The following is a 26,680-nucleotide window of genomic DNA, read 5'->3' on the forward strand; positions in this document are numbered from 1 at the left end:
AAACAACAACAACAAACCTATGGTTATGTGAAACACACTCAATAGACACACAAGACGTAACTGGCTTACTTTTGAATAAAGTATACTATTCCTTGTATCAAATTGTAGATTTCAACAGAAGTTTCATAAAGTTCAATGAAAAAAGCAGAAGACCCAGTAGATCAGTTCATTCTCTAGTCAGTACATGTATGAAACTTCCGTTGAAATCTACAATTTGATACAATGAATAGTATGCTTTATTTACTCAAAAGTACAGCCAGTTACGTCTTGTGTTTATTATCCATGGGTGCTGATAACGCCAAGGTTGCAGGTTTGATCCCCATATGGGACAGCTGTATATTCCTGCATTGCAGGGGGTTGGACTAGATGATCTTCAAGGTCCCTTCCAACTCTTCGAATCTATAAATCCCCTTCCAAGCCAAGGAATCACCAGAATGCAGTCTAAGAGTCCCTGGACCAGTCAGCTGAATATTTATGCACTGATTTCTATTACCCTTTCTGGTTCCCCTCTCCCCCCCCCAAAAAAAAATCTTGTGATCACAATTTGCTGTGAATTGTGTTTTCTTTGTTTCATAAAATACTAACCCACTCCATAAATGCCAGACAGCACATGACGGTGATTGTCCAGACCAGTCCTCGAAATCCTTTCCAGCGAAATGCAATTCAGCTATACTTCTTTTCTTTAAAAATGCCTGATGTTTGGTAGTAAATATATGTTGTGAAAACAGAAACAAAGTAAGCCTAGGAGAAACGTTCAGACAGTGGTGAAGCAGTGCCAGACCTCTGGAGCCTAAAAGGAATAATCAGGAAATATGACGTGTACCCTGGTTCTGCTGATGGTTTCTGTATTTTCCTTTCATCTTTCATTACAGTTCAGCACTTTTCTACTTTCATTTGCTCTTAGATGGATAATTTCATACCAGGGAAAACAAGCTGAAGGGAGGGAGCATTTTTTGCCAGGAAAGGTGTGCAATGTAAAGAGTTCTCAATGCGCTCAAGGGCTGTTTATAACAAGGAGAGGGTTTGTTGTTTTTACACATGTAAAAACAAGGCAGAATGATACACTAGGATCATGGCAGACACTGCAATCATAATTTTACATTTCTGCCGCTTTTTCCAAAAGATCAGCATAAGAAGGCTCTGTATGCTGGGTGCAATGGATGGGTAAGAATCCTGAACTAAGTTGTTGTTGTTGATTAGTCGTGTCCGACTCTTCATGACCCCATGGACCAGAACACGCCAGGCATTCCTGTCTTCCACTGCCTCCTGCAGTTTGATCAAACTCATGCTGGTAGCTTCGAGAACACTATCCAACCATCTCGTCCTCTGTCGTCCCCTTCTCCTTGTGCCCTCCATCTTTCCTAACATCAGGGTCTTTTCCAGGGAGTCTTCTCTTCTCATGAGGTGGCCAAAGTATTGGAGCCTCAGCTTCAGGATCTGTCCTTCCAGTGAGCACTCAGGGCTGATTTCCTTCAGAATGGATAGGTTTGTTCTTCTTGAAGTCCATGGGACTCTCAAAAGTCTCCTCCAGCACCAGAATTCAAAAGCATCCATTCTTTGGCAATCAGCTTTCTTTATGGTCCAGCTCTCACTTCCATACATCACTACTGGGAAAACCATAGCTTTAACTATATGGACCTTTTAGAACGAGCTGGGGGGGGGGGAGATTTGTGCACATAAAATCACCTCAAAACGGTCATTTGCAAATTTTGATGACAAATGTTTGCATTGTAGTCTCTGATTATTTGCTGGGTGCTTCTGTTCGGCACCCAGGGCAGATCCACACTATGCGTTTAAAGCACATCCAGTGCAGATTTAAAGCAAATGATTGCAAAGGTTGCAGGTTCGATCCCCATATGGGACAGCTGCATATTCCTGTATTACAGGGGGTTGGACTAGATGATCCTCAGGGTGCCTTCCAACTCTACAATTCTATGATCCCCCCCACACACTCAAAGAATCCTGGGAGCTGTAGTTGTCCTCTCATAGAGCTACAGCTTCCAACGCTGCTGAAAAAACTACAGTTCCCAGAATTCGTTGGGGCAGTCATGTGCTTTAAATGGGCATTACGTCTGCTTTAAATGTATAGAGTAGAGGCACCCATAGTCATACTAGTATTTGTTATTGACAGCTGGTTGTTTTTTTAATAGTATTGGAAAACTAACATGAATTGTAATAATGGTATTTGGCAATCCCCAGAGGCATATGTTAGTCCGTTGAAGCAAAGGCAACAAAGAGTCATGCCTCAGCACTTTAAAAACCAAACACCATATTTTTCCGTCTATAACACGCCCCCGTGCATAAGACACCCCCTGTTTTTGGGGACTCAAAATTAAGAAAATGGGGGGAGAGATTGTATCCGTGTATAAGATGACCCCCAATTTTAAACATATTTTTAAAAGTAAAACCTAGCCTTATACACGGAAAAATACGGTAATTTCTTATGGAATGCACCTTTATAGATCAGATGGCTGTAGTTTGCAAAAATGCCATAGTAAATCTCAGTGCTTCAAGGTGCCACACGATACATTAGTTTATTATATCTGACAGTACTGAGCACTGCTGGAATGCAATAGTGTACAGCATGCGACAGAATATTGTCAGGGGCATGCACAGAGCACATAGGGTATGGCTGCACATCACCATCGGAACCAGAAATCTTAGGGTATAACCCATTATACCCGGGAATAAATCTATTTGACCCCATTGAGGATTACCTCTGTATAGGTTTTGTACTGTGTTTGATTACAGGTTTAAGCTGATGAATCAATTAAGTCTGCATGAAGTCTTGCATGTGAGACAAAACCAACAGTTCTACAAAGAAAAGCATCTCTTCTTTGTTTTTAAGGTGATGCGCACCAGTTCGCAGCATGCATCTTCTTAGAAGAGCAATTGCTTCCAGGTTGAAATATAAGAGGGCATTAACTCTTGCAGGATAACACTGGTTGCAGGGCCAGCCCACTCATGAGGCAAGGTGAGGTGACTGCCTCAGATGGCAGTAGGAGCACCAGCTCCTGGGGACACCAGCTCCCCTTTGCCCCCCCTATATTTTTGGGGTAGGGGCCAGGGGGGCTCCCAATGCCCAAAAAGCATAGAGGCATAGCCACAGCCAACCTTGACAGGGCTCCAGTGGCCAGCTCCTTCTCCTCCTGCAGCAGAGGGAAAAGAGAATTGACACCAGGTGGAGGTGTCACTGGCCATTGAAGCCACGCAGCCACCACATTTGGCTCCCCCGTCCAGCTCCCCCCAATGTCCTGACATCACACACAAAACACTGGGACATTGGGACACCACACGTGTGACACTGAAACCCCTCCCCCCCATCGCCCTGGCACCTCTGGATGACAGGATCCACAGGGGCAGCAGATTCTGATGTAGATCTTCATTCCCTGCTTGCTCCTGATCTAGATCTTCACTCATTCCTTCCCTGACGAGAGAGGAGGGGTGCCATTTTGTGCTTCACCTCAGGTGCCAAAACGTCTTGCACCGGCCCTGACTGGCTGTGCCTGCAGTTTTTGAATGCATGAGCTTTAAAAATAATTGCATTAAAAAAACAAAAACCTGCTGACCAATTCATCAGAGGTATGTTTTTAGCAGATTAAAGTGTTTTTAATCCAATGAACTAATCAATTAAATACCGTAGAGCTGAACGCATTATTTACCCATTGTGAACAGGGACTATTCCAAAGAGTACATTCAGCATCCATCCATAATTGCATATGGTACTGGTGAAAATCACTTGTTTTTCAATCAGGAAAAACAAACTATGAACCTGGGTTTGGACATACCACCCAGCCAGACCATGGTTTGTTTCCCAGCAGTGTGGTAGCAGCAGGAGTGGGGGAAGAAGATAGTGCCCACAATTTCAGCAGCTTACGCCACCATGCTAAAAGTTTTCATTTAAACCATAGTTTAGTATAACTACGGTTTAAAGTGATGCACGAATAAGGCTATTGGGCTGCATAGGCTTATATGGATGGATGCACATATAGCAGTGCATATTATTTACTATGCTTTACTAGCTTGATACATAAATTATTTGATTTCTGTAAAACAGTGCTTTCTCAAAGCTTCTTTTTTCCAGTGCAATTCACGAACCCTCTTTCGATGCAAGTTTAACTATTATTTGAATATGGTCGTGTAGTTTCTTGAAGTTGCTGTTCCAAGGCTACACTTCTATATCCATTTACCTGGGAGTAGGGATGGAGGAGAAATTCAATTTGTTTGCATTGTACCTAATTTGCATTTCTCAAGGCAACACATGAACCAAAATGCACCCATCCCCCATATTTTAGCCATCCTTTGAAATTTATACTTCTGTGAAGTTTGCAATGCAGTTCTCTGGTCAAGTAATGGGAGCACACCAAAATGTACACACGAGGATAATGTGTGCATAAAATACGTATATTAGAAAATAACATACAAAAATGCATTATACAAGGGGTAAAAAGGTAAAGGTAAAGGTACCCCTGCCTGTACGGGCCAGTCGTGTCCGACTCTAGGGTTGTGCGCCCATCTCACTTAAGAGGCCGGGAGCCAGCGCTGTCCGAAGACACTTCCGGGTCACGTGGCCAGCGTGATGAAGCTGCTCTGGCGAGCCAGCACCAGCACAGCGCACGGAAACGCCGTTTACCTTCCCGCTATAAAGCGGTACCTATTTATCTACTTGCACTTAGGGGTGCTTTCGAACTGCTAGGTGGGCAGGAGCTGGGACCGAAAGACGGGAGCTCACCCCGCCACGGGGATTCAAACCGCCGACCATACGATCGGCAAGTCCTAGGCACTGAGGTTTTACCCACAGCGCCACCCGCGTCCCCATACAAGGGGTAATTGGTTGCAAAAATATGCACATTAACAAAACCGCATACAAAACTGTGTTTATTGGAAGAAATTCACACTAAAATGCTGACAATTTTTCATAACGATCTGAAAAATAAAACCTCACAAAGTACTGCAGAAATATGAAGAACTCAGTTTAAGATTAGGAAAATGAGAGAAAGCAGAAATGACAGCTTTGTCCATCCCTATTAAGGAATAAGCTCCACTGAACCCAAAGGGACTTACTGCTGAGAAGACATGTATAGGATTGCACTGTAAGCTTTTCCTCCCCATGACTTGTTATTAAACATAATAAGAGACTTTGAGATTTGGCAGCTCCTGTAATAACATATGCAAGACCTTACATACAGTATCAACTGCCTGGCTGTAGCCTAGAGTGACGTCAAATGTCTCACGAGCCCTGATTGGCTCCAACCTTGGAAAAACAACATTTAAATGTTGCCCTGCAGATGATTTTAGAATGGAGAGCAAATTGCTTCGATTTTCAGTCTTAAGTTGTTTTCCCCCCTCATCCCATCTCAGGATCCCAAGAATGCTTCCCCACATTTAAGAGGTAATTCTATTTCATATGACTCCCCTTCATTTTGATTTTTGAAATTTGCGTTTTACTTTGCTAAAGAGCATTACTTTGCTAAAGGAACAACAAGCAATCAGTGACCGTGTTACGTATTAATTGATGTGTCATTTTTTTCATTACTTTGAAAATACTGTGCAGCAAGATAGATATTGCTTTAGATTTAAAATCATAATAATAACAACAGCACAGTCCAATCAGAGTTATGTGACAAGCCTCACTGATTCCCACAGGAGAGATTTAAACATTCATCCATGGGACCTACTAATTTAGGAATAAATCCAATCAAACTCAGTGGGGCATACTTCTGTGTAGACAGGTATAGGTTTGCACTGTAAATCAATGTTAAAAAAGGCAGTGGGGACCCAATCCAACATGCAATTGGGGCTATCTAAAAGCGAAAATTCTTAGGTATGGCTTTTGCCATGATTCCTTTGCTGTATCAACTTCGTAAATGTCAGTAATTTGCCTTTTTTATTTAAACTGTTTGAAAACAAGGATGGTTGGTGATGTGATATTTCTTGGGATTTTGTTGTAATGTATATTGCCTGATCTTCCCAATGTCTATTGTGTATGATACAAAATATTTAGATTTTTTTCACTGTGTTTTGAGATTTGCAACCCAATTATGTTTTAAAATATTAATAAAGCTCATTACTTCTATCTATATGGTACAGTGGTACCTCAGGTTACAAACACCTTGGGTTACAAACACTTCAGGTTATAGACTCCACTAACCCAGAAGTAGTACCTAGGGTTAAGAACTTTACCTCAGGGTGAGAACAGAAATCGGCCGCCGCCAGCCACCAGCAACGGGAGGCCCCATTAGCTAAAGTGGTGCTTCAGGTTAAGAACAGTTTCAGGTTAAGAACGGACCTCTGGAACAAATTAAGTTGGTAACCAGAGGTACCACTGTAATGTGTTCATTTTTGAACCTAAAAGATGGAGTTGTCCACAGTAGCAGATCTGATGTGGAACTTCTGCTGGGGGTAAATGTGCATAAACTTCCCTAGGGGCATGTGTTAATCTCTTCTGTGTGATCTGTAGATTTTGCAGTGTTCTACTTATGCAAGATCTCTTAGGCTCGAAGACCAGAGAGGTGAAACTTCTACTCCAGCTATTGACTTATTTTCTCCTTGGGGCAGGGTGTGGGGTGTGAACAGTGCCGGATTTACGTATAAGCTAAACAAGCTATGGGATGCAGGTGGCGCTGTGGGTTAAACCACAGAGCTAGGACTTGCCGATCAGAAGGTCAGCGGTTTTTTTTTTTTAAATAAATTTTTATTAGAGTTTTACAAAAAATAAAAAAAAAAATTTACAGAATAAAAAAAGAAACCACAGATAGAAATAAACAATAAAAGAAGAAAACACAAAAAATACACAAAAAACAGCTAATTAAAAAAGAAGTTAAAAAAGTAAAACAAATCCATTTTTCTCAATATCCTCAAATTCATATGCTTGTATCCTTGACCTCCTCACACCTCCCCCCTTTGTGTTCCCGTTTAGATACTTGGTTCAGCAAATTCTTACCCTTTTTCAATTATCTTAACTTTGTGTCATAACATAATATAACTCAATATTTTCAACCATTTATCAATACATTTTTTTTACATAATCTTATTAACTTTTGTTGCTAATTACCACTTATTGCTAATCCAGGCATAATTTTAACATTCATTAATTTTACAATATTTCCGAAGATAGTCTTTAAATTTCTTCCAGTCTTCTTCCACCAACTCTTCTCCCAGGTCTCGGATTCTGCCAGTCATTTCCGCCAATTCCATATAGTCCATCAACTTCATCTGCCACTCTTCCAGGGTGGGTAGCTCTTGTGTCTTCCAATACTTTGCGATAAGTATTCTTGCTGCTGTTGTTGCATACATAAAAAAAGTCCTATCTTGTTTTGGTACCAATTGGCCGACTATGCCCAAGAGAAAGGCCTCTGGCTTCTTAAGGAATGTATATTTAAATACTTTTTTCATTTCGTTATATATCATCTCCCAGAAAGCCTTAATCTTTGGGCACGTCCACCAAAGGTGAAAGAATGTTCCTTCATTTTCTTTACACTTCCAACATTTATTATCGGGCAAATGATAGATTTTTGCAAGCTTGACTGGCGTCATGTACCACCTGTATATCATTTTCATAATATTCTCTCTTAGGACATTACATGCCGTAAATTTCATACCTGTGGTCCACAACTGTTCCCAGTCAGCAAACATTATGTTATAACCGAAATCTTGTGCCCATTTAATCATAGCAGATTGAACTGTTTCATCCTGCGTGTTCCATTTTAGCAGCAAGTTATACATTCTTGAAAGTGTTTTAGTTTTGGGTTCTAACAATTCAGTTTCCAATTTTGATTTTTCCACCTGGAAACCTATTTTTTTGTCCGAATTATAGGCCTCTCTTATTTGAAAATAATGCAGCCAATCTCGCAGAAGGTCAGCGGTTTGAATCCCTGCAATGGGGTGAGCTCCCGTTGCTCGGTCCCTGCTCCTGCCAACCTAGCAGTTCGAAAGCACATCAAAGTGCAAGTAGATAAACAGGTACCACTCCAGCGGGAAGGTAAACGGCGTTTCCATGCGTTGCTCTGGTTCGCCAGAAGCGGCTTAGTCATGCTGGCCACATGACCCGGAAGCTGTACGCCGGCTCCCTTGGCCAATAAAATGAGATGAGCGCCACAACCCCAGAGTCGGTCACGACTGGACCTAATGGTCAGGGGTCCCTTTACCTTAAACAAGCTATAGCTTAGGGCCCCACTCTCTTGCCCCCCACAAAATATACTTCTTCTTAATTGTATCTCACTATGAATATACTTCTTCTTAATTGTATTTCAGTTCAACAATTACTTTGATAAAATACATATTTTGTTATGTGCAAATGGCTTTAGGTACCTATTACAGTGGTACCTTTCTTTACAACCATAATCCGTTCCAGAGGTCCGGTTGTAAACTGAAACAGGTTGCAACCCAAGGAGTGCTTTCACCAATTGCCCCCCCCCCAAAAAGGGGGGTGTAATTTAAAAAATGGGTTGTTATCCAAAAAAAAGGGACATGCACTTCCGGTTTGACGTGGTTGTAATCCAAAATGGTTGCAAACCAAGGTACCACTGTAGGTCCATAAATTACCATATAGCATATATGCAACACAAAAAACAGCGACAATTTGTTGGTGACAAAGGACAGCTGGACATATAAAGGGCCCCATTACCTTCAGTAGCTTAGGGCCTCATCAAACCTAAATCCGACCCTGGGTGTGAAATAGCAGAGGCATCATATCTTCCTGTGCCTCTTCTGGGAATATATTTATCAAACACTGTATAGTCTTATATACCTACTACATCCAGGTAACAAGTACATTTAACCTGAATGGAATCAAACCAATGAAAACACATGGATCAGATGACACATACTCAAATCCATGTCATCAATAGACTCAGAGTGCCCAGAGTGGCTGGGGCAACCCAGTCAGATGGATGGGGTACAAATAAATTATTTAAAGGAGGCAACCATCAATTGGCTGTAAATGCCATTTCAGAAAGGGTAAAAAGACAAGAAATTAAACAAGTTATGGAATTATGAACTGGGTATTGGCCACTGAAGGCGCCTGGGTGAGAGAGTTTCAGTTGGTCCTCCAGATGTCAACTCCAAGGAAAGAGAAGTGTGTGGCGACAGACTGGCCACTGTGGAGATTGAGCTTTCTGGCAGTCCACTTTATGGAATGGGGGAGAGACTTGGGCCACCACCCTCAGCCCTGCTCCCTATTGAAGTCATAGCTCAGTTCTGTAATTACTGGGGTTTTTTATTATCTGTATTGCTGCTTTATACTATTATGTTGCACATTTTTAAACAGTATACCACCTTGGGGACAGAAAGAAAATTCGTAAAGTATTGTATAGCTAGTAAATGAACAACCATGGTTGAAATGGGTTATTATGCTACACATATATAACAGAAGCGCTGTCTCTGAGTTCAGAGCAGCTTAAAAGTGTATGGGGCAACTCCGGCCAGAGTCTTAATAGTACAAGGATGGAAGAACGAAGAAACCCCGACAAAAGATCAGTGGCAAGGGAAATTGATGGACTATGCGGAGTTGGCGAAATTGACGTACAAACTGCGTGACAAGGACAACTGTGACTTTAAAGAAGAATGGGAACCTTTTACAAAGTACTTAAAAAAACCAAACAAAATGATCTGGACTCCTTGGCAGGTTTTGAATAAACATACACAGATTTATTGTTGCTAATATAATAGATGGATAACTGAAGGATCTTTACATTTTTGCCACATGCAGAGAATAATATGTATTAAAAAATCAGAGAGAGGAGCTGAGGGAAGTCGTAGGGGGGGAGGGAGGGAGGGTATGTGGGGCAGGGAGGGGGGAAATGGGGGAAAATATAATGAAGATGATTGTTGGAATAATTTGTTATGTGAAAACAGTTAAATTAAAAAAAAAATTGTGTGGGGCAACTCAGCCCGCACTCTAGAATGTGTGCATGCATGCACACACATGCATGAGAGAGAGAGAATGTCTTATATGTGGGACATACAATAAAGTTAATTCAGGAGGGATTCCACACACATAGGGAAGGAGACAGAACTTCCTACACCCTGCCAGGTCCAGGACAGTCAGCGGGGAAAGAGTTGGGTGTCTTCTTTTCCCCCTTCCTTCCCAGTATAACTTTCTTGATCCCCACCCTCCTGTTGCTTTCAGCAGGAGGAAAATACCCATGCCAGCTGCAAGCCAGAGGAGTAATGGTGATGGACCTTTCTGCTACCCCAGTGAGGCACTTTCCACTAACGGGGGGGGGGGGTTTCACAGGATCAAGCAGCCCCACAGCAGACAGGCTGGAAAGATACAGCTGCTCCCTAAAGCATTATTTAGCAGAACCCTATTGCAATGGTGGTGGCACTGTGGGTTAAACCACAGAGCCTAGGACCTGCCGATCAGAAGGTTGGTGGTTCAAATCCCCGCGACGGGGTGAGCTCCTGTTGCTTGGTCCCTGCTCCTGCCAACCTGGCAGTTTGAAAGCACATCAAAGTGCAAGTAGATAAATAGGTACCGCTCCGGCGGGAAAGTCAACGGCATTTCCATGCGCTGCTCTGGTTTGCCAGAAGCGGCTTAGTCATGCTGGCCACATGACCCGGCAGCTGTACGCCGGCTCCCTCGGCCAATAAAGTGAGATGAGCGCCGCAACCCCAGAGTCAGTCACGACTGGACCTAATGGTCAGGGGTCCCCTTTACCTTTTTATTGCAGTGGTGGGGAACAGCTGGCCCTTCAGATGTTGTTGCAGCCCCAGCTTGCATGGCCAATTACATGCTGCAGAGGAAATTTGGAACACACAACTCTCGGGGTCTTGCAGGTGGCTCTAACGAGCGATTTTGGGGGGCCGTGCTCTCGTGAGCGCTAAAACAGGACATCCCAGGATCCAGTCAGAGGCTGGGATGGCTTCTGTAATTCTGAGATGTCCCGTTGAGGTGTATGTAATAATTAGGGGTGACAGGAGTCCATCCTCACCTGGAGGTTTGCAGCTTCCCACCCCTGTGCTTGGCAATTATAAAAAATAACTGTCCTGCGTTTCTCTCAGGTGTCGTTTGTGGGGTGTCTTCTTACGCAGTGCAGTTCTGAGCCTCCATGGTAAAGGAGACGACGTTTTCAAGACATAGTCAACATCAGGTATGCCAGGATCTGTTTGCTGAGGTATGCCAAAATCTATCCCTGCTTCACTTTCAACTATTCTACGTATCTTAGAACTAGGCTATGTCAGCCTTCCATAACCTGGTGTCTTACTATCTGCCTTTTAGGTAGGTTTGTATTAACAGGAACGAGTAAACAGGAACGGTTTGGATTCTTAGATCACGGAATGCAGTTTCTTGAAGATGGACTTCTGGCAAGCGATGGGCTGCACCTCACAACGGTTGGGAGGAATGTTTTTGCAAAAAATCTCAGAAACCTCATCAGGAGGGCTTTAAACTGACTAATGTGGGGGAGGGAGACAGTGCTCCTGAAGGTAGGAGTCTATCAATTGATGAAGATGATCATCCAAATGTCATAGACCGAATGGAGCAAACAGCACACAGACCTAGTGGTGGGAGGAAAAAATCCTTAAATAAGAGACACGGGGGAATGATTAATGGACTTCAATGTCTGTACACTAATGCGCAAAGCATGGGAAATAAACAAGATGAGCTTGAGCTCTTGGTACAGCAAACTAAATATGACATAATAGGCATCACTGAAACCTGGTGGGATAAGTCCCACGATTGGAATGTAATAATGGAGGGATACAATCTATGTCAGAGAAACAGACCAGACAAGAAAGGAGGAGGAGTGGCGTTATATGTCAGGGATGTGTATACCTGTGAAGAGACCCAAGATTTAGAACCTCAAAGCCAAAGTGAGAGCATTTGGGTCAAAATTAAGGGAGAGAAGAATAACAGTGACCTCATTGTGGGAGTTTACTATAGATCCCCAAGCCAAACGGAAGACATAGATGATGCCTTCCTGGAACAGATGGCCAAGCATGCAAAAGGAAGGGAGATAGTAGTAATGGGGGACTTCAATTACCCGGATATTTGTTGGATGTCAAACTCAGCCAAGAGCATAAGGTCAAACAGATTCCTCACTGGCCTTGCAGACAAATTCATTGTCCAGAAAGTGGGAGAAGCAACAAGAGGAACAGCCATTTTAGATCTGGTCCTAACCAATGTTGATGACCTGGTTAGTGGGGTAGAAGTGGAAGGACCATTAGGCGCGAGTGCTCATGCTCTTCTGAAGTTTACTATACAGCGGAAAGGAGCAGCCAAGCATACTAGGACTCAATTTCTTGACTTTAAGAAAGCCGACTTCATAAAACTTAGGGAAGTGCTGGGTGAGATCCCATGGACAGTAATACTAAAAGGAAAGGGAGTTCATGATGGCTGGGAGTTTGTTAAGAGGGAGATAGTAAAAGCACAACTTCAGGCAATACCAATGAGACGGAAACATGGAAGGTGCCTAAAGAAGCCAGGGTGGCTATCTAAAGAACTTTTAACTGAGTTAAGATTAAAAAAGGATGTGTACAAAAAATGGAAAAGGGGGGAAACCACCAAAGAGGAATTCAAACAAATAGCCAGCACGTGTAGACACAAAGTCAGAAAAGCTAAAGTACAGAATGAACTCAGGCTTGCTAGAGAGGTTAAAAGCAACAAAAAAGGCTTTTATGGGTATGTTCGTAGCAAAAGGAAGAACAAAGAAACAGTGGGGTCACTCAGAGGAGAAGATGGTGAAATGCAAACAGGGGACACAGAAAGGGCTGAACTCCTCAATGCCTTCTTTGCCTCAGTCTTCTCCGATAAAGAAAACAATGTCCGACCTGAAGAATTTGGAGCAAATGATTCAGCAGAGGAAACACAGCCCAGAATAACTAAGGAGATAGTACAAGAATACTTGGCTAGTCTAGATGTATTCAAGTCTCCAGGGCCAGATGAACTGCATCCAAGAGTATTAAAAGAACTGGCAGATGTGATTTCAGAACCACTGGCAGTCATCTCTGAGAATTCCTGGAGAACAGGCGAAGTCCCGGCAGACTGGAGGAGGGCAAATGTTGTCCCTATTTTCAAAAAGGGGAAAAGAGAGGACCCAAATAATTACCGCCCAGTCAGTCTGACATCAATACCAGGGAAGATTCTGGAGCAGATCATTAAGCAAACAGTCTGTGAGCACCTAGAAAGGAATGCTGTGATCACCAATAGTCAGCATGGATTTCTGAAAAATAAGTCATGTCAGACTAACCTGATCTCGTTTTTTGACAGAATTACAAGCCTGGTAGATGAAGGGAACGCAGTGGATGTAGCCTACCTTGATTTCAGCAAGGCATTTGACAAGGTGCCCCATGATATTCTTGTAAAGAAGCTGGTAAAATGCGGTCTTGACTATGCTACTACTCAGTGGATTTGTAACTGGCTGACTGACCGAACCCAAAGGGTGCTCATCAATGGTTCCTCTTCATCCTGGAGAAGAGTGACTAGTGGGGTGCCACAGGGTTCTGTCTTGGGCCCGGTCTTATTCAACATCTTTATCGACGACTTGGATGATGGACTCAAGGGCATCCTGATCAAATTTGCAGATGACACCAAACTGGGAGGGGTGGCTAACACCCCAGAGGACAGGATCACACTTCAAAATGACCTTGACAGATTAGAGAACTGAGCCAAAACAAACAAGATGAATTTTAACAGGGAGAAATGTAAAGTATTGCACTTGGGCAAAAAAAATGAGAGGCACAAATACAAGATGGGTGACACCTGGCTTGAGAGCAGTACATGTGAAAAGGATCTAGGAGTCTTGGTTGACCACAAACTTGACATGAGCCAACAGGGTGACGCAGCAGCTAAAAAAGCCAATGCAATTCTGGGCTGCATCAATAGGAGTACAGCATCTAGATCAAGGGAAGTAATAGTGCCACTGTATTCTGCTCTGGTCAGACCTCACCTGGAGTACTGTGTCCAGTTCTGGGCACCACAGTTCAAGAAGGACACTGACAAACTGGAACGTGTCCAGAGGAGGGCAACCAAAATGGTCAAAGGCCTGGAAACGATGCCTTATGAGGAGCGGCTAAGGGAGCTGGGCATGTTTAGCCTGGAGAAGAGGAGGTTAAGGGGTGATATGATAGCCATGTTCAAATATATAAAAGGATGTCACATAGAGGAGGGAGAAAGGTTGTTTTCTGCTGCTCCAGAGAAGCGGACACGGAGCAATGGATCCAAACTACAAGAAAGAAGATTCCACCTAAACATTAGGAAGAACTTCCTGACAGTAAGAGCTGTTCGACAGTGGAATTTGCTGCCAAGGAGTGTGGTGGAGTCTCGTTCTTTGGAGGTCTTTAAGCAGAGGCTTGACAACCATATGTCAGGAGTGCTCTGATGGTGTTTCCTGCTTGGCAGGGGGTTGGACTCGATGGCCCTTGTGGTCTCTTCCAACTCTATGATTCTATGATTCTATGATTAACATGCAGGCCACACAAATGTCTCCTCCACCCCTAGTCATGTAACCAGAATGAAGACTAGGCTGCTGATTTACAGTAAAGAATGCCTGAAGATGCCCACTCTTAAAATTATTGCATGATATAATCAAGGCAGTGTGCTAAAATGAATGGCCCAATATATGTGATGGACTGTTGATTGTGTGTATGTTTTTTTATAGGCCGGAAAAGGTGAAGGATGAAGCTAACCGTCCTGTATCTTTGCCTCATGGGCACAGCTTTTGCCATGTCGGTGAGCATTTCAGATCCAGCCATTTTGCTAGGCCTCCCCTTTTTTTAAATTTTCCTCTGTGTGATCACTCAGCACCACTTTCTTTCTTTCTACCGTAGCTGCGCAAACCCCGTAAGGCGGGATTTGGAAGTAAGAGTGAAGAAGTAAGTAAATTTCCTTCCATTTTTCTCATTCAACCAGATTTATCCAGCTCTGTGTTTCCAGGGGCTACTCTGTCCCCCAATAATCCAAGCCCCTCGCAGGTGGTTTAGTCTGTTTCAACTAGTAAACACTGCTTCATCGTAATGGAGCACCCTGACTCAGAGATGGCCAAAGCCAGAGGTGAATAAAGGGGAAGGACCATAGCGACAGAGAAAGTCTGAGATTCAATCATTGGCATATCCAGGGCTGAATCTACACAGGTATTAGAAAAACGCTTTTTTTAAAAAAGTGTAATATATATGGAATTTGCCATTAGCTCACCAGCGCCACCTAAGGTTACATCTGTATAATGTACTTAAAACATTATATTTCCAGCTGTATTGCTGAGTCCTAAGTATGGCTAGGAAAAACCCCTGCCTGAAATTCTGGAGAGTCCAACTCATCTCTTTTCTGAAGCATTGTATATACACCCCATCCCCAAAGAGAAGCAACAGTCTCACACACTCTCTTATGCAAACATTTTCCCTTGATGAACTCAACATCTGGCAGCATTAGAGTGGCCAGGTGAAAAACAGAACAGGACAGGACTCTTGCACCTTTGTTTGTTGTGTAGAAGACTGAAACTCAGCAGGTGTAGCTTGTCAGGTGGGGGGGGGGGGTTGAGCCCTGACTTCTTTTACCACCGTCCACCCTAGGCAGAATTCCTCCGTTCCTCCTCCAGAATTCAAATTTGCCCATTTCAAGTTTGCTTGTGTACAGCTGTAGTTCTCAGCTTATTGTCTAGGGCCGGGTCAGCAAGCTTTTTCAGCAGGGGGCCGGTCCACTATCCCTCAGACTTTGTGGGGGTCGAACTATATTTTTTTTGGGGGGGGGGATGAACGAATTCCTATGCCCCACAAATAACCCAGAGATGCATTTTAAATAAAACACATTCTACTCATGTAAAAACATGCTGATTCCTGGACCATCCGCGGGCCAGATTTCAAAGGCATTTGGGCCTGATCCACCCCCCGGGCCTTAATTTGCCTACCCATGGTCTAGGCAGCTCTGAAAACATGTGAGGCTCGGCAGGCTTGGAAAATAATTTATCACTTCCAGAATTTTGAAATGACTGACAGGATGCGGGCCAGGGATAATTTACCCTCCCACAGTGCTAGTGAAGCCAGCGGGACTAGAATCAAGTTGATTCAACTGAAAACCGGTTCTGTTTAAATACTGTTGTTCACGGAGAGCCAGATTCAAATGAAACACAGTCTGACAGATATATTTCTTCACAGATGATGCAGTTTGGTCCGTATGGCTACATGAATTCCCCACAAGTAAGTTCACTCTTTTCTTGGTTCTTGAAACATACACTTTCTATACTTCAGTGGATAGCTCAGTCAGTAGACCATGAGACACTTAATGTTAGGCTTATGGGTTCAAGCCCCGCATTGGACAAAAGATGCCTGCATTGCAGAGAGTTGGAATAGATGATCCCTTTCAATTCTATTATTCCATGATTTTATTACATGTTTTTATTATTATTTCTTTATAATTTGTACTGCACCCATCTGACTGGATTGCCCCAGCCACTCTGCGCAGCTTCCAACACATACCGTATTTTTCGCTCTATAAGATGCACCAGACCACAAGACGCACCTAATTTTTGGAGGAGGAAAACAAGAAAAAAAAATATTCTGAATCTCAGAAGCCAGAACAGCAAGCGGGATCGCTACGCAGCGAAAGCAGCAATCCCTCTTGCTGTTCTGGCTTCTGGGATAGCTGCGCAGCCTGCATTCGCTCCATAAGACACACACACATTTCCCCTTACTTTTTAGGAGGGAAAAAGTGAGTCTTATAGAGCAAAAAATACAGTATTTAAAAACATGTATATCCTGCCTTGCCACTAAGGATCTCAATGCGGCGTATATGGCTCTCCTTCAATTTATCCTCATGACAACCCTGTGAGGTAGGGTTGAGGGAGACCCAAGGCCATCCAGCGAACTTCATGGCAGAGAAGGTATTTGAACCTGGGTTTCACTGGTTTTAGATCAACACTCCAGTCAGAAATGCTTTCTCACTATGTGCTGCTTTTATTTCTCTTTTGATCACATTTCAGCTGGCTCATTTGGCAGCTTCTTTATATGGCTACCGCTCGGGTTTCCCGCAGATGTTCCCCCAGCAGCCTATGTTGCCCCAGCAGAGATTTCTCCTCTGGCCACAGCAGACACCAGTGCATCAAGTCGCCAGGCTGCCTCCACGCAAACCTCACCAAACTCCAGTGGCCAGGCAGCCAAACATCAGGCCACAGCCAAGGCCGCAGTTAAAACCACAACTTCCGAGGCGTCCGCAGCCACAACCACGATTACAGCCGCCACCAAAGCAGCCTCAAAATACCTACCCTTCTCAGACTCACCAACAAGTGCTGGTTCATCAACCCCAAAGGGGGAAGCAGCAACAGCCTCAGGTAAACAAGCAAGTTTGATCTGGGGGGAAATTGCTCCAATGTTCCGGCATCTCACCGTCTGCCAGTGCAAGGGATCAGCAGGGATGGCCCTATCATTAGCCAGAATGAAGGATCTGCTTCAGGCAGCAGATGTTGTAGGGCAGCAGTGGAAGCCACACACACAACACTTCCCTCTGTTGGAGGACAGAGCTGTGAGTTCCACACAACCTTTCCTGAAGCTCCTAATATAATTTGTTTTGCTCAGGTGGGTGGCGGATCATGCTGTCCCGTTGAAGTAAGAGCCGGCTGCCAGTCCAGTCAGCTTCTGTACATGGACCAGGGCTGAGAGGAGGTGCCATATTGACCTTTGCCTCAGGCAACAATATGTCTTGGGTCAGTCCTGGCCTTCAACCCTTACTCCCATCGCTGCACTTGCAGGTCAGGGAAAAAAGCTGCAAATTGTCTACCTGTCACAAAATATTAGGGTGACCCCTTAGCCTACTTTATGGGGGGGCGTCCTATATTTGAAGGCATTCTCTATTTGAAGGACTGCTCTGCCCGTATATGGGTTAAAAATAAAGAACCCCAAGATGGGAGAGCTGTGGCCTTGAAATTAGTATTTGGATGGCAGACTGAGCTGGCACCAATGTCACTTGGTCACAGTCTTCCTGCTATGGGGAGATTCACTTTCTTTCTATGCAAATTACAAAAATTATGTCTAAATTGTGCCCTCTTTTGCCCATGCGTAAGTGCCCACCCTAAAGACACAGGAAAAAGACACAGGTGGCGACCCTAGTTTTCCTTTTTAGGCTATGATTATAGGGCATACGCATCAGAAAGGAGGGGTATAAGAGGAAGAAAACTGAGAGCATGTGAAGTATTGCACATGTGCCACCACTGGACTGTACACACCATACGTTTAAAGCACATTTCCCCCCACAAAGCATCCCAGGAAATGTAGTTTGTTAAGGGCGCAGTGTGGGGGTAAACTACAGTTCTCGTGTTTCTTTCCGGAAGGGTGCATGTCTTAAATGTATGGTATGAACACAACCTTAGTTTTGGACATTTTCCACGTTAAAGGGGGGGATGTGTTATGTGGTGTCAGGCAAACCAACAAAACAGAAGCTACTCTCAGTGGTCATTTTAGGCAAAACAATGATAGCTGGAAATGTAGGTGGAATCACAATATTTTTTTTTATTGTAATCATTGCATAGTGACTTTTTTTTTCAGGGAGTGTTAGATTTTGTCATAATGACACCTTCTCTTTCCCTCTCCAGGCATTCCCACCACAGCAACAAGGACCTTGGCACTTCCCTCAGGTGAATGGATGTTCCTTGTTTTACACACGCAGAAAACTTTTAAGGGCTACAGTTGTGGGGTATTTTTTTTGTTTTTGATTAAAAAGGACTTCTGATTAATTGGCCAGCAGATCTCTCCTTAAAATAAAAATGCTTCTAAGTTAAATTCTTCTAAATTCACAGGTGGAAGATGCTTTCTCAGGGCAGCCAAAGCTTTCTCCTCTCAAACATGGGAGGAAGTGCTTAGAAACTCATTTTGGCATTAAGCAGTATATTGATGGATTCATTAATATCATTAACTGCCAGTAATCATACTTTTGAAAATGATCCCCATTGTGACACGTATGTACCTTATCTGAAAGAATGCCTACCCCCTCAGCAGTGTCGTCGAGTCAATACTGTATGCAGATTGAGCTGATCACTGAAAACTCACATGGTTAATCTACTAAGATTTCTTCAATGGATTTGTTGCCAGCACCACGACAGCATTGGTCCAATGCATGCTTCCTCGCAGATCTTTGTGATTTTTGTTTACATAGGAAGACAAGCGAACCACCAATAAATCAGAAACCACGCCTGTGGTTGGGTGATTTTGGGGAGATTCCATGTAAAAATTATGCAGTTCCATGTTTTTGTACCATGAAAACAATGGGAAACACCAGATCTGTGGTTCTTATGGCAGAGTCAACAGGTGCCAAAATGATCTGTCATGTGATGGGGGTGGAAGGAAGAATCCATGAAAAACTTAAGCAGTATCGGGGGGGCTGCATTTTTTTGTATCATTGTGTCTCCTAGATCTCTCCCCATTCTCTCTTATCTTCTTGGTCACTCTGATGCTGTTCAGATGCTCTGATCTCTGAAAAGCACTTAGAGCTAGAAGCGGAAGTGGGAATTGGTGCTGGCCTGCTGGGAGCCTGAAGGGCCCTGCCCTGCTACTCTCCACCTGGCTTGGGGTGGGGCCTGACAGGCTCCATAAAGGAGTGTTGCTGCTGCTCCTCAGCAGAGAGGGCCCTGTTTTTGTTTTGTTTTTTTAAAAAAATGCTTTTATTTTTTATCTATGTCATTTTAAATTGTGGTTGATATTAATTAGTGGTTTAGTCATGCTGGCCACATGACCTGGAAAGCTGTCTGTGGACAAACGCCGGCTCCCTCGGCCTGAAAGCGAGATGAGCGCCGCAACCCCACACTCGCCTTTGAGTGGACTTAACCCTCCAGAGGTCCCTTTACCTTTTTAACATTTTTACCTAGATTTTATGATTTATGTGGAAATTGTTTTCAATTTCATAGTGTACTTTTGATGTGTTTTATTTATTGTGTATGACTTTTGTTGTGTTGGTAATTACATAAATCTTGTCATGTTGTAAGACGCCTTGAGCACTGATTTAACTATGGAAAGGCGGTATACAAATAAAAGGATGGATGATGAATGGAATTGGTGCCACTTCCTCGTTAAGTTACAATTATGCTAACGTGGCTGTTTTTCTTCTGCATTGTAGATGTTTGGTCATGGAGGCTTCCAACAGCAACCATTTGGTCCATATCAGGGAGTAAGATATTCCATTTAAAGGCTTTGGGGGTAGTGGGGACAATTTTGGGGACCACTTAGCTCTATCCCATAGCTAAAGTGGCTTGTTTAATCAGGAATGATTGATTGACAATGCCTTTGTCTGAATTCTATTAGTATCTCCATGGGCTGCTAGAGATTGTGTTATATTCTTAAGATTATGGATGTTTTAATTGTGTTGTTGTGGTTCTGAAAAAGTTATAAAACTAAATAAACAAGCCCTGTGAAACTAATATAGATCCATACAGTGAATCCAAAATGATGTTGATTCTTCCATTAGAAATATAAAGAAACGAATTCAGTAGAACAAAGGGGGAAGAAGTTAAGCACTTTTTGTAGTGTGGTGGGTGGGTATGAATCTGTCCCTCATTATTCATCAGATAGCTCGTGTCTGAGAAGCGAGGGAGAACCTTGCAAATTTCAACACATCATGTGTGCTTAGACACTGGTCTTTATGTTTTAGAATAGCTAAGCAATCTAATTTCTATGCCCTCCCCGCAAAGTCTATCCAAACTTACTCGATTTTCTTTTTCTCCAGCGTATGCCATTTGGACAGCCACCTGCCAGCAATGAAGAAGGGGTAAATACAATTTGATATAATTGGGATGGTGTGAGCTAAACTGTATATGAAGCTGCAGGAAAGAGGACGTCAGAGGCATCCTTCTACATTCTCCTGCTATAATGTTCACTTGGGAGCCCTCCCTTCCCTTGACCTTCAGGAAGGTCAGGATGCACAGACCACATGGCTTTAATGTTTCCTGATTCTAGTGCTCAGGACTGCTGAGTGATGAATGCAGTTCTGAGGTCAAGGCCTTTAACCCACAGTTAAAATAACTTTTATAATTCTATTAACAATAACATTTCATTCACAATTGCTAGTAATTTTATTGCATTGGGTGGTATCAAACTATTTTGCTCTCTTAATTATATTTGTAGACCCCCTATTATGGATATGGCTACCTTGGGATGGGAGGCAGAGCTCCGTATTCTGAAGAAATGCTTGAGCAAGACTTTGAAGAGGCAAAAGAAAAGGAAACCCCTAAAGAGAGCCCAACAGCTGATCCTGCAACCAACTCAACGGTCTTGGAAACAAATTCAACCATCTCTAATCAACCAAGCCAGGCAGCGAATGGCACTGCTTCTGGGCTCAGTTCAGCCGGCAATGGGGCTAATTCGCCAGGCCTTGAGAGGAACTTGCTCAGTGGAAACGGGATCCCAACACCGTCACCCACAGCTCATGTGTCAGCAAGGAATGGAGCAACATGGAATGGCATTGATCCCTCAAGTCAAAGGCCTCCATCTCCAGATGTCAATGTCATTCAAAGCTTTCCTTCAGGGGGCCAACAACCCCCAGGGTATGGTGCACATGTCTATAAGCCCCAACCAGATATGGGAGATACAAGGCACAATGCTTTGATTTCTAGAGGAAACCCCTCTACCCAAACTGAAAACCCAAAAAATTCCTTGACTTATGGAGAGTACTCTAACCACAGAGGCAATCTCCAGAATACAAACAGCAACCCTCCCTCAGTAAACAATAGACCTAACTTATATGAGCAACCCCATTATCTTGAGAGGAACCCATCAGGTCAAAGAGAAAGAGTGCCTTTTCCTAGTTCTGATCCACAAGGCCAGTGGAATAAAGTTCCAGTCTACAGGGATAATGGTCTAAATCATTCTCCATCTGAAGGCCGTTCCCTGGATTCGCAGTTTAATACAGCAGGACGAGTTGAGGATGTCTATAATGAAAGAGAATACACTGAACGGCATCAGCCTTCTGGAATGCACCGAACACGTGCATTTTCCCATCAGGAAGCATTCTCAGCCACAAGCAGAACTCCATTTGAAACAGAAGCCCGGTGGTATGAGTGGAAGGAGAAGCCCTTTATTCATCCAGATCGTGAAAGAGAACAATTTCAATCTTCACAAAACCGGAGGTGGAACAACCAAGAAGATCCACAGGTCTTCCGAGATGCTCCTCCCAGGTATAACTCAATGTATTCATCTGGTTCTTTTCAACGAACGGGACATTCCACTTACTCCGAAAGCGATCTCAATGCCCAACAATCCCATTCCTTTTATCCCAGAGGATGGGAGGATAGAGAACATTCACCCACAATGAGCCCAGCAAACCAAAGAGAAAGTCCACCATATTCTCCAGATTTGCCTTCAAATCAGCTGCAAAGAAACACCTATCACAGAAACGTTCTGCAGGAGCGTGAGCCATATCCCAGGCAAAACCCATGGACCCAAGAAAAACAGGTGCTTGACCTTGACAGAGAATACAGAAACCCTCCATACAATCCAACTCAACACCATGCATATCCAAAATATTCTATGGAGAATCCAGCCAACCAAAGAAGTAATTTGCCATATGAGGAAATTAACCGGTGGACTCCAGAAGAACATTCTCCAGTTCATGGTGCAGAACGCTTGAGACAAACAGAAAACACCCCATATCGCGTAAACAATGCATTCGGACCCAGAGAAAGGAATCTGGAGAACCAAGCACCACGTTCTCCATTACAAAGCGGCACTCTCCTCCAAAGCAGACCACAGTATCCTGAAAGAGATGTTTGGGTCCCCCAAATGGTGGGCCCATCTGCTCCGAAAGAAACTTCGCACTACTTTGATACCTACCCCACAGACTTCAGGAAAAACCCAGCACATGCTGAAGACACAGAGGGAGCCATGCATGGGAGAGCACCAATCTCCAGTATTGATATTGCAGAAAGAAGACATCATTCTGACACACTGAGATACTCAGGTGATTACCCAAGAGAACCCAGAACTGTCACCTCACACACGACTGACAGCCACCTGTGCTGTGCAGGTGACTCCCCAGTGCCAAGAGAAAACTTACTGGCACCACTGCAAAGTGCTCCTCATTTCCAGTTTGCTTCATGGGAGCAAAAAGGAAGCTCGACATATCCAGAGAGCAACCATGCAAAGCATGCCAGGCATGCCCCCTACCCAGCCGGCATTCAGACTAATCACAGGGATATTTCTCTAAAGACTGGGAAAACAAAATCACAGAGAGAAAACTTGGATGCATATGGAGAGGAAATAGCAGGCCTACAGACTGGTCCACCGTGCTCCAAATCGCACCTAAGAAAACAGAATGAACCTGAAGCCAACTATGAAACTGGTCTACCTGTACCAAGGAACACACCTTGTTATGGAAGCAGCATCCGAGGTGACGGACACAATGTCCTTGCTTGGATCGTGGGGGAAAATCAGTCCAAAAGAGAATCTGAAAGGGCAGCTTCTATGAAGTTTGTTCCTGAAGATGTACCACCGCCACCTCAAGGGATCAGAAGTGCAGCTCATGATGGTGAAGATGTTAGGAAAGGAGAACGCGCAGCACTTGGGTTCAAGAGGACTCCATGCTTTGGAAGCTGGTTAAAGCAGTATTTATCCAGCACGGGAGCTCCATCTGGTGATCAGCAGCACGATCAGTTTTATCCAGATAACCCATTGCCCACCAGGAAGCCAAACATCATGGTGCCACCTGTACCACAGCCAATCTCTAGTACTGATCCATCTCATGATATAGAAGAAGCACCATTGAAATTCGGATCCCCGGGAGAAGAATTGGCTGAGCAAGCAAAGGAACGGACACCGGACTGTTTACTGTTCCCAAACAAATGAAATGCTAAAGAACCTCCTTTTTTCAAGTTTGGAAAACAGCATCTCTAAAAAATGACAACGGCATGCACATTCAGAGCACAGATGCAGGAAAATGGAACGTACATAATTGCATAATTAAAAAGAGGGGGAAATAACAGCTGAACTGTGTAGATAGTTTGTGTAGGTCATTTGGTATTTGGTTTTTCAAACCTCAGCTGGCATTTCACCCTTCAACATTCTAACCTTCAACCTTTCTTCTGGTTTTCTGTAGGACTCAACCAAAATGGGCTCCCAAAACTCTCTAAAACCTAAGGTTACCAGATTTCCCCCCACCAATAAATCCAGGGACACTTTTTAACGTCTCCATTCCGGAGATGGATTTTGTCAGGGGACTGATTTGTAAATCAAAGGACTGTCCCCGGGAAATGGGGATGTCTGGTAACCTTTACCAAAACCTGTTTGCAGAGGATGGTGAAATTCTTATTAATATATTTCGATTTATTATCTGCCTTCACCATCAGGTCCCAGGGTGGGTTACAATAATTTAAAATTCAATATTAAAAACAATTTAAAACAAATTATGGTCATAGGGATGGGTGAGGGTGGGGAAGTTATTTCCCCAAATATTCTCTTGGAAGCACGCAGAATTTAAATGGAGAGAGAGAGAGAGAGAGAGAGAGAGAGAGAGAGAGAGATGGACTATGTACTTTTGGCAGACTTCTCCCCTTCAGACCTTCCCTCAACATGTTAGTAGTGTGGGACTGGTCTGAGATGTCGCAATATGCCCATGTTCAGTGTGTGCAATCCTGCTGGCTCTCTGAATAGGGCCTTATGTATATGCACTAAGCCTTTTCCTTCCCTGCTGGTTTCACTTTGCACAATGCTTTTCAAAACGGCAACACCATCAACGTTATGGAAACATCATCACGCCTTTTCCTTACTGGGGCACAAATTACTTGTTTGAAACAAATGTAATCTTCCCCTTCTTTTCTGAACATTTACTTGACATTAAAGTGCATTTATTATGGACACTTTTCCTCCCTTCATGTCTGTGTGGCGCATTTTCCTGGTTCCATTTTGCTCTGTCTCTCATCGCAGAAGATGCCAATTAAACTGTCACAAGTTTAAAGAAGTTCAGAATTCAAAACTGGCAGGGTTTAATGGTGCTCTTAAAATAGCATAATTAACCAGCTTCCAAGGAAAACAGCAGTCTCCGTCGCTTCACCAGTGATATGATGTAATATAGTCCCGGAGACAGCAAAGTGGTTTAGTACTACCTTAAAGCCAATTAAATGTAAGAGGCGCTGATTTAATCCAACAATAGAAGTACCAGGATGTCAGGTTACATGGGGATAATGGTCCTCTCTGTCCTTCAGAAGGCAATTAAAATGTTATTAAAGCACACGGGACACTAAAAGCACAGGAACACAGGAAACTGCCTAATACATAGTCAGGGAGCTGGCCCATCTACCTTGCTATTGTCTGGTACAGTGACTGGTAGCATCTCTCCAGAGTCCTGGGCAGGTGTATTTCTCAGCTGTATCTGCAGATGTTGGGGACTGAACCTGGGATATTGGACATACCAAGTGTGTGCTTTGCCCCCGAGCTATGTGTACACAAACAGGATGGGCTGCAGTCTTGCACATGGTAACAACAATCCACACACAGAGCTGATTTCAATGGACTTAGTTAAACCTAAAGGTGGACAGATCTAGCCTATTCTGCCTTGGATGTCTTGCATTAAGGCATTGTCCTTTTGATACATGTTGTCATGAACACACCTGCCGAAAGTAGAGAAATACAGCATGTGTTAGCAAGCAGTCAGACAGCTGGGAGCAGCCCTCCTCCCTCTCTGACACAGAATGGAATGTTGATAAGGAGTTAGCAGAGAATGGGAGGGTGAGAAGTCAGCTCGCTCAAGAAGCACTAGCAGACTTGCAAAGCAGGAGGAATAGCGTTTCTTCACCGGAAGAGGAGGCAATTAATCATTTGAGCCCAAAGAGTCGACATATTGGAAAGGTATTAGACAGGAAGCAAATCCAGAAATGTAAGGGTCATAGGTTCAGGATATTCTGCAGAACCAGGAGGCATTCTTCAGAAGGGTCAACTGATTCATATGCCGCAGACGTTTGGTTAGACGACCAAGGCTAATTGTTTGCATTGCAATAAATCTTCAAGCTAATTACGACTTGTGCGCTGTGTTATCAAGATGGCAGCTTGGGCTCCTGACACATGTCCCCAAATGGATGTTTGGACTAAAGGTGGGTTTTGTGTCTGAAAACTGGGTGGCTGCTGCCTGCTTCTATGCGTGCCTCAATGGGTTTAATGAGACTTATGCCCAGGGGTGCTAACTTGAATCAGATATGGGGAGGGAGGCAAGCCCTGCCCTGCATAATTGATCACATGAGGCGATGCACTGATACCATTTGAATGGCAACGTGCATCAACTTTCTGCAATCCTTTGTGTGGCAGGGGGCCATTTGCAGTGGACACACACATTCCAGGGTAATGAAGATGTTGGTTGATGAAGTGAAAAAGAGGATCAGGCTTCTGTAGCTTTGATTGTTGAGTGAAAAAGATGATTTCAGCAGGTGTAGCTTGCATGAAAAGCTGCACCTGCTCAAGTTCCATCTACTACACAACTGTGAAAGCTGCCAGTGCCATTTCCCCTTTTGCAACTCATTAAATGCCAAGGTTCCAGCCACCTCTAGCTCAAGGAAGGCCTGTGGGCTGGATGCAACCCTTGACATCTCTCCATCTGACTCTTGGGAAGAAGCAGGAGCTTAGGGGATGAGCATCCGCTTTGCGTGCAGGAGGTCAATCCCTGACATTTCCAGTATGGACGACACTGGGCTGGATGGCCAAATGGTGAAACTGAGGATGGAAAGAGGTGTGTGTAGACAACTCTGACTTTTGCCTTTCTAGAATGGAACTCTACAAAAGTATG

General features: G+C 43.7%; 1 protein-coding gene across 2 annotated transcripts; it reads left to right on the forward strand.

Moving 5' to 3' along the window:
* The first annotated feature begins 5,186 nt into the window (after positions 1 to 5,186).
* ENAM (enamelin) lies at positions 5,187 to 26,378 on the forward strand. Of its 2 annotated transcripts, XM_083592935.1 has the most exons (10): positions 5,187 to 5,392; positions 11,005 to 11,093; positions 14,601 to 14,671; positions 14,770 to 14,814; positions 16,090 to 16,131; positions 16,914 to 17,261; positions 18,519 to 18,560; positions 20,036 to 20,086; positions 20,642 to 20,683; positions 21,040 to 26,378. In XM_083592935.1, the coding sequence occupies exons 3-10, from the start codon at positions 14,618 to 14,620 to the stop codon at positions 23,752 to 23,754; spliced, it is 3,339 nt and encodes a 1,112-aa protein (XP_083449061.1). In that variant the 5' UTR covers positions 5,187 to 5,392; positions 11,005 to 11,093; positions 14,601 to 14,617; the 3' UTR covers positions 23,755 to 26,378. The 2 variants fall into 2 exon arrangements, with proteins under 2 accessions (XP_083449061.1, XP_083449062.1); XM_083592936.1 differs by lacking the exon at positions 5,187 to 5,392 and having other exon boundaries at positions 10,696 to 11,093.
* Positions 26,379 to 26,680: the final 302 nt, after the last annotated feature.

The sequence above is a fragment of the Podarcis filfolensis genome, assembly GCF_964270895.1.
Source record: "Podarcis filfolensis genome assembly, chromosome: 17".
NCBI classification, from domain to species: Eukaryota; Metazoa; Chordata; class Lepidosauria; order Squamata; family Lacertidae; genus Podarcis; species Podarcis filfolensis.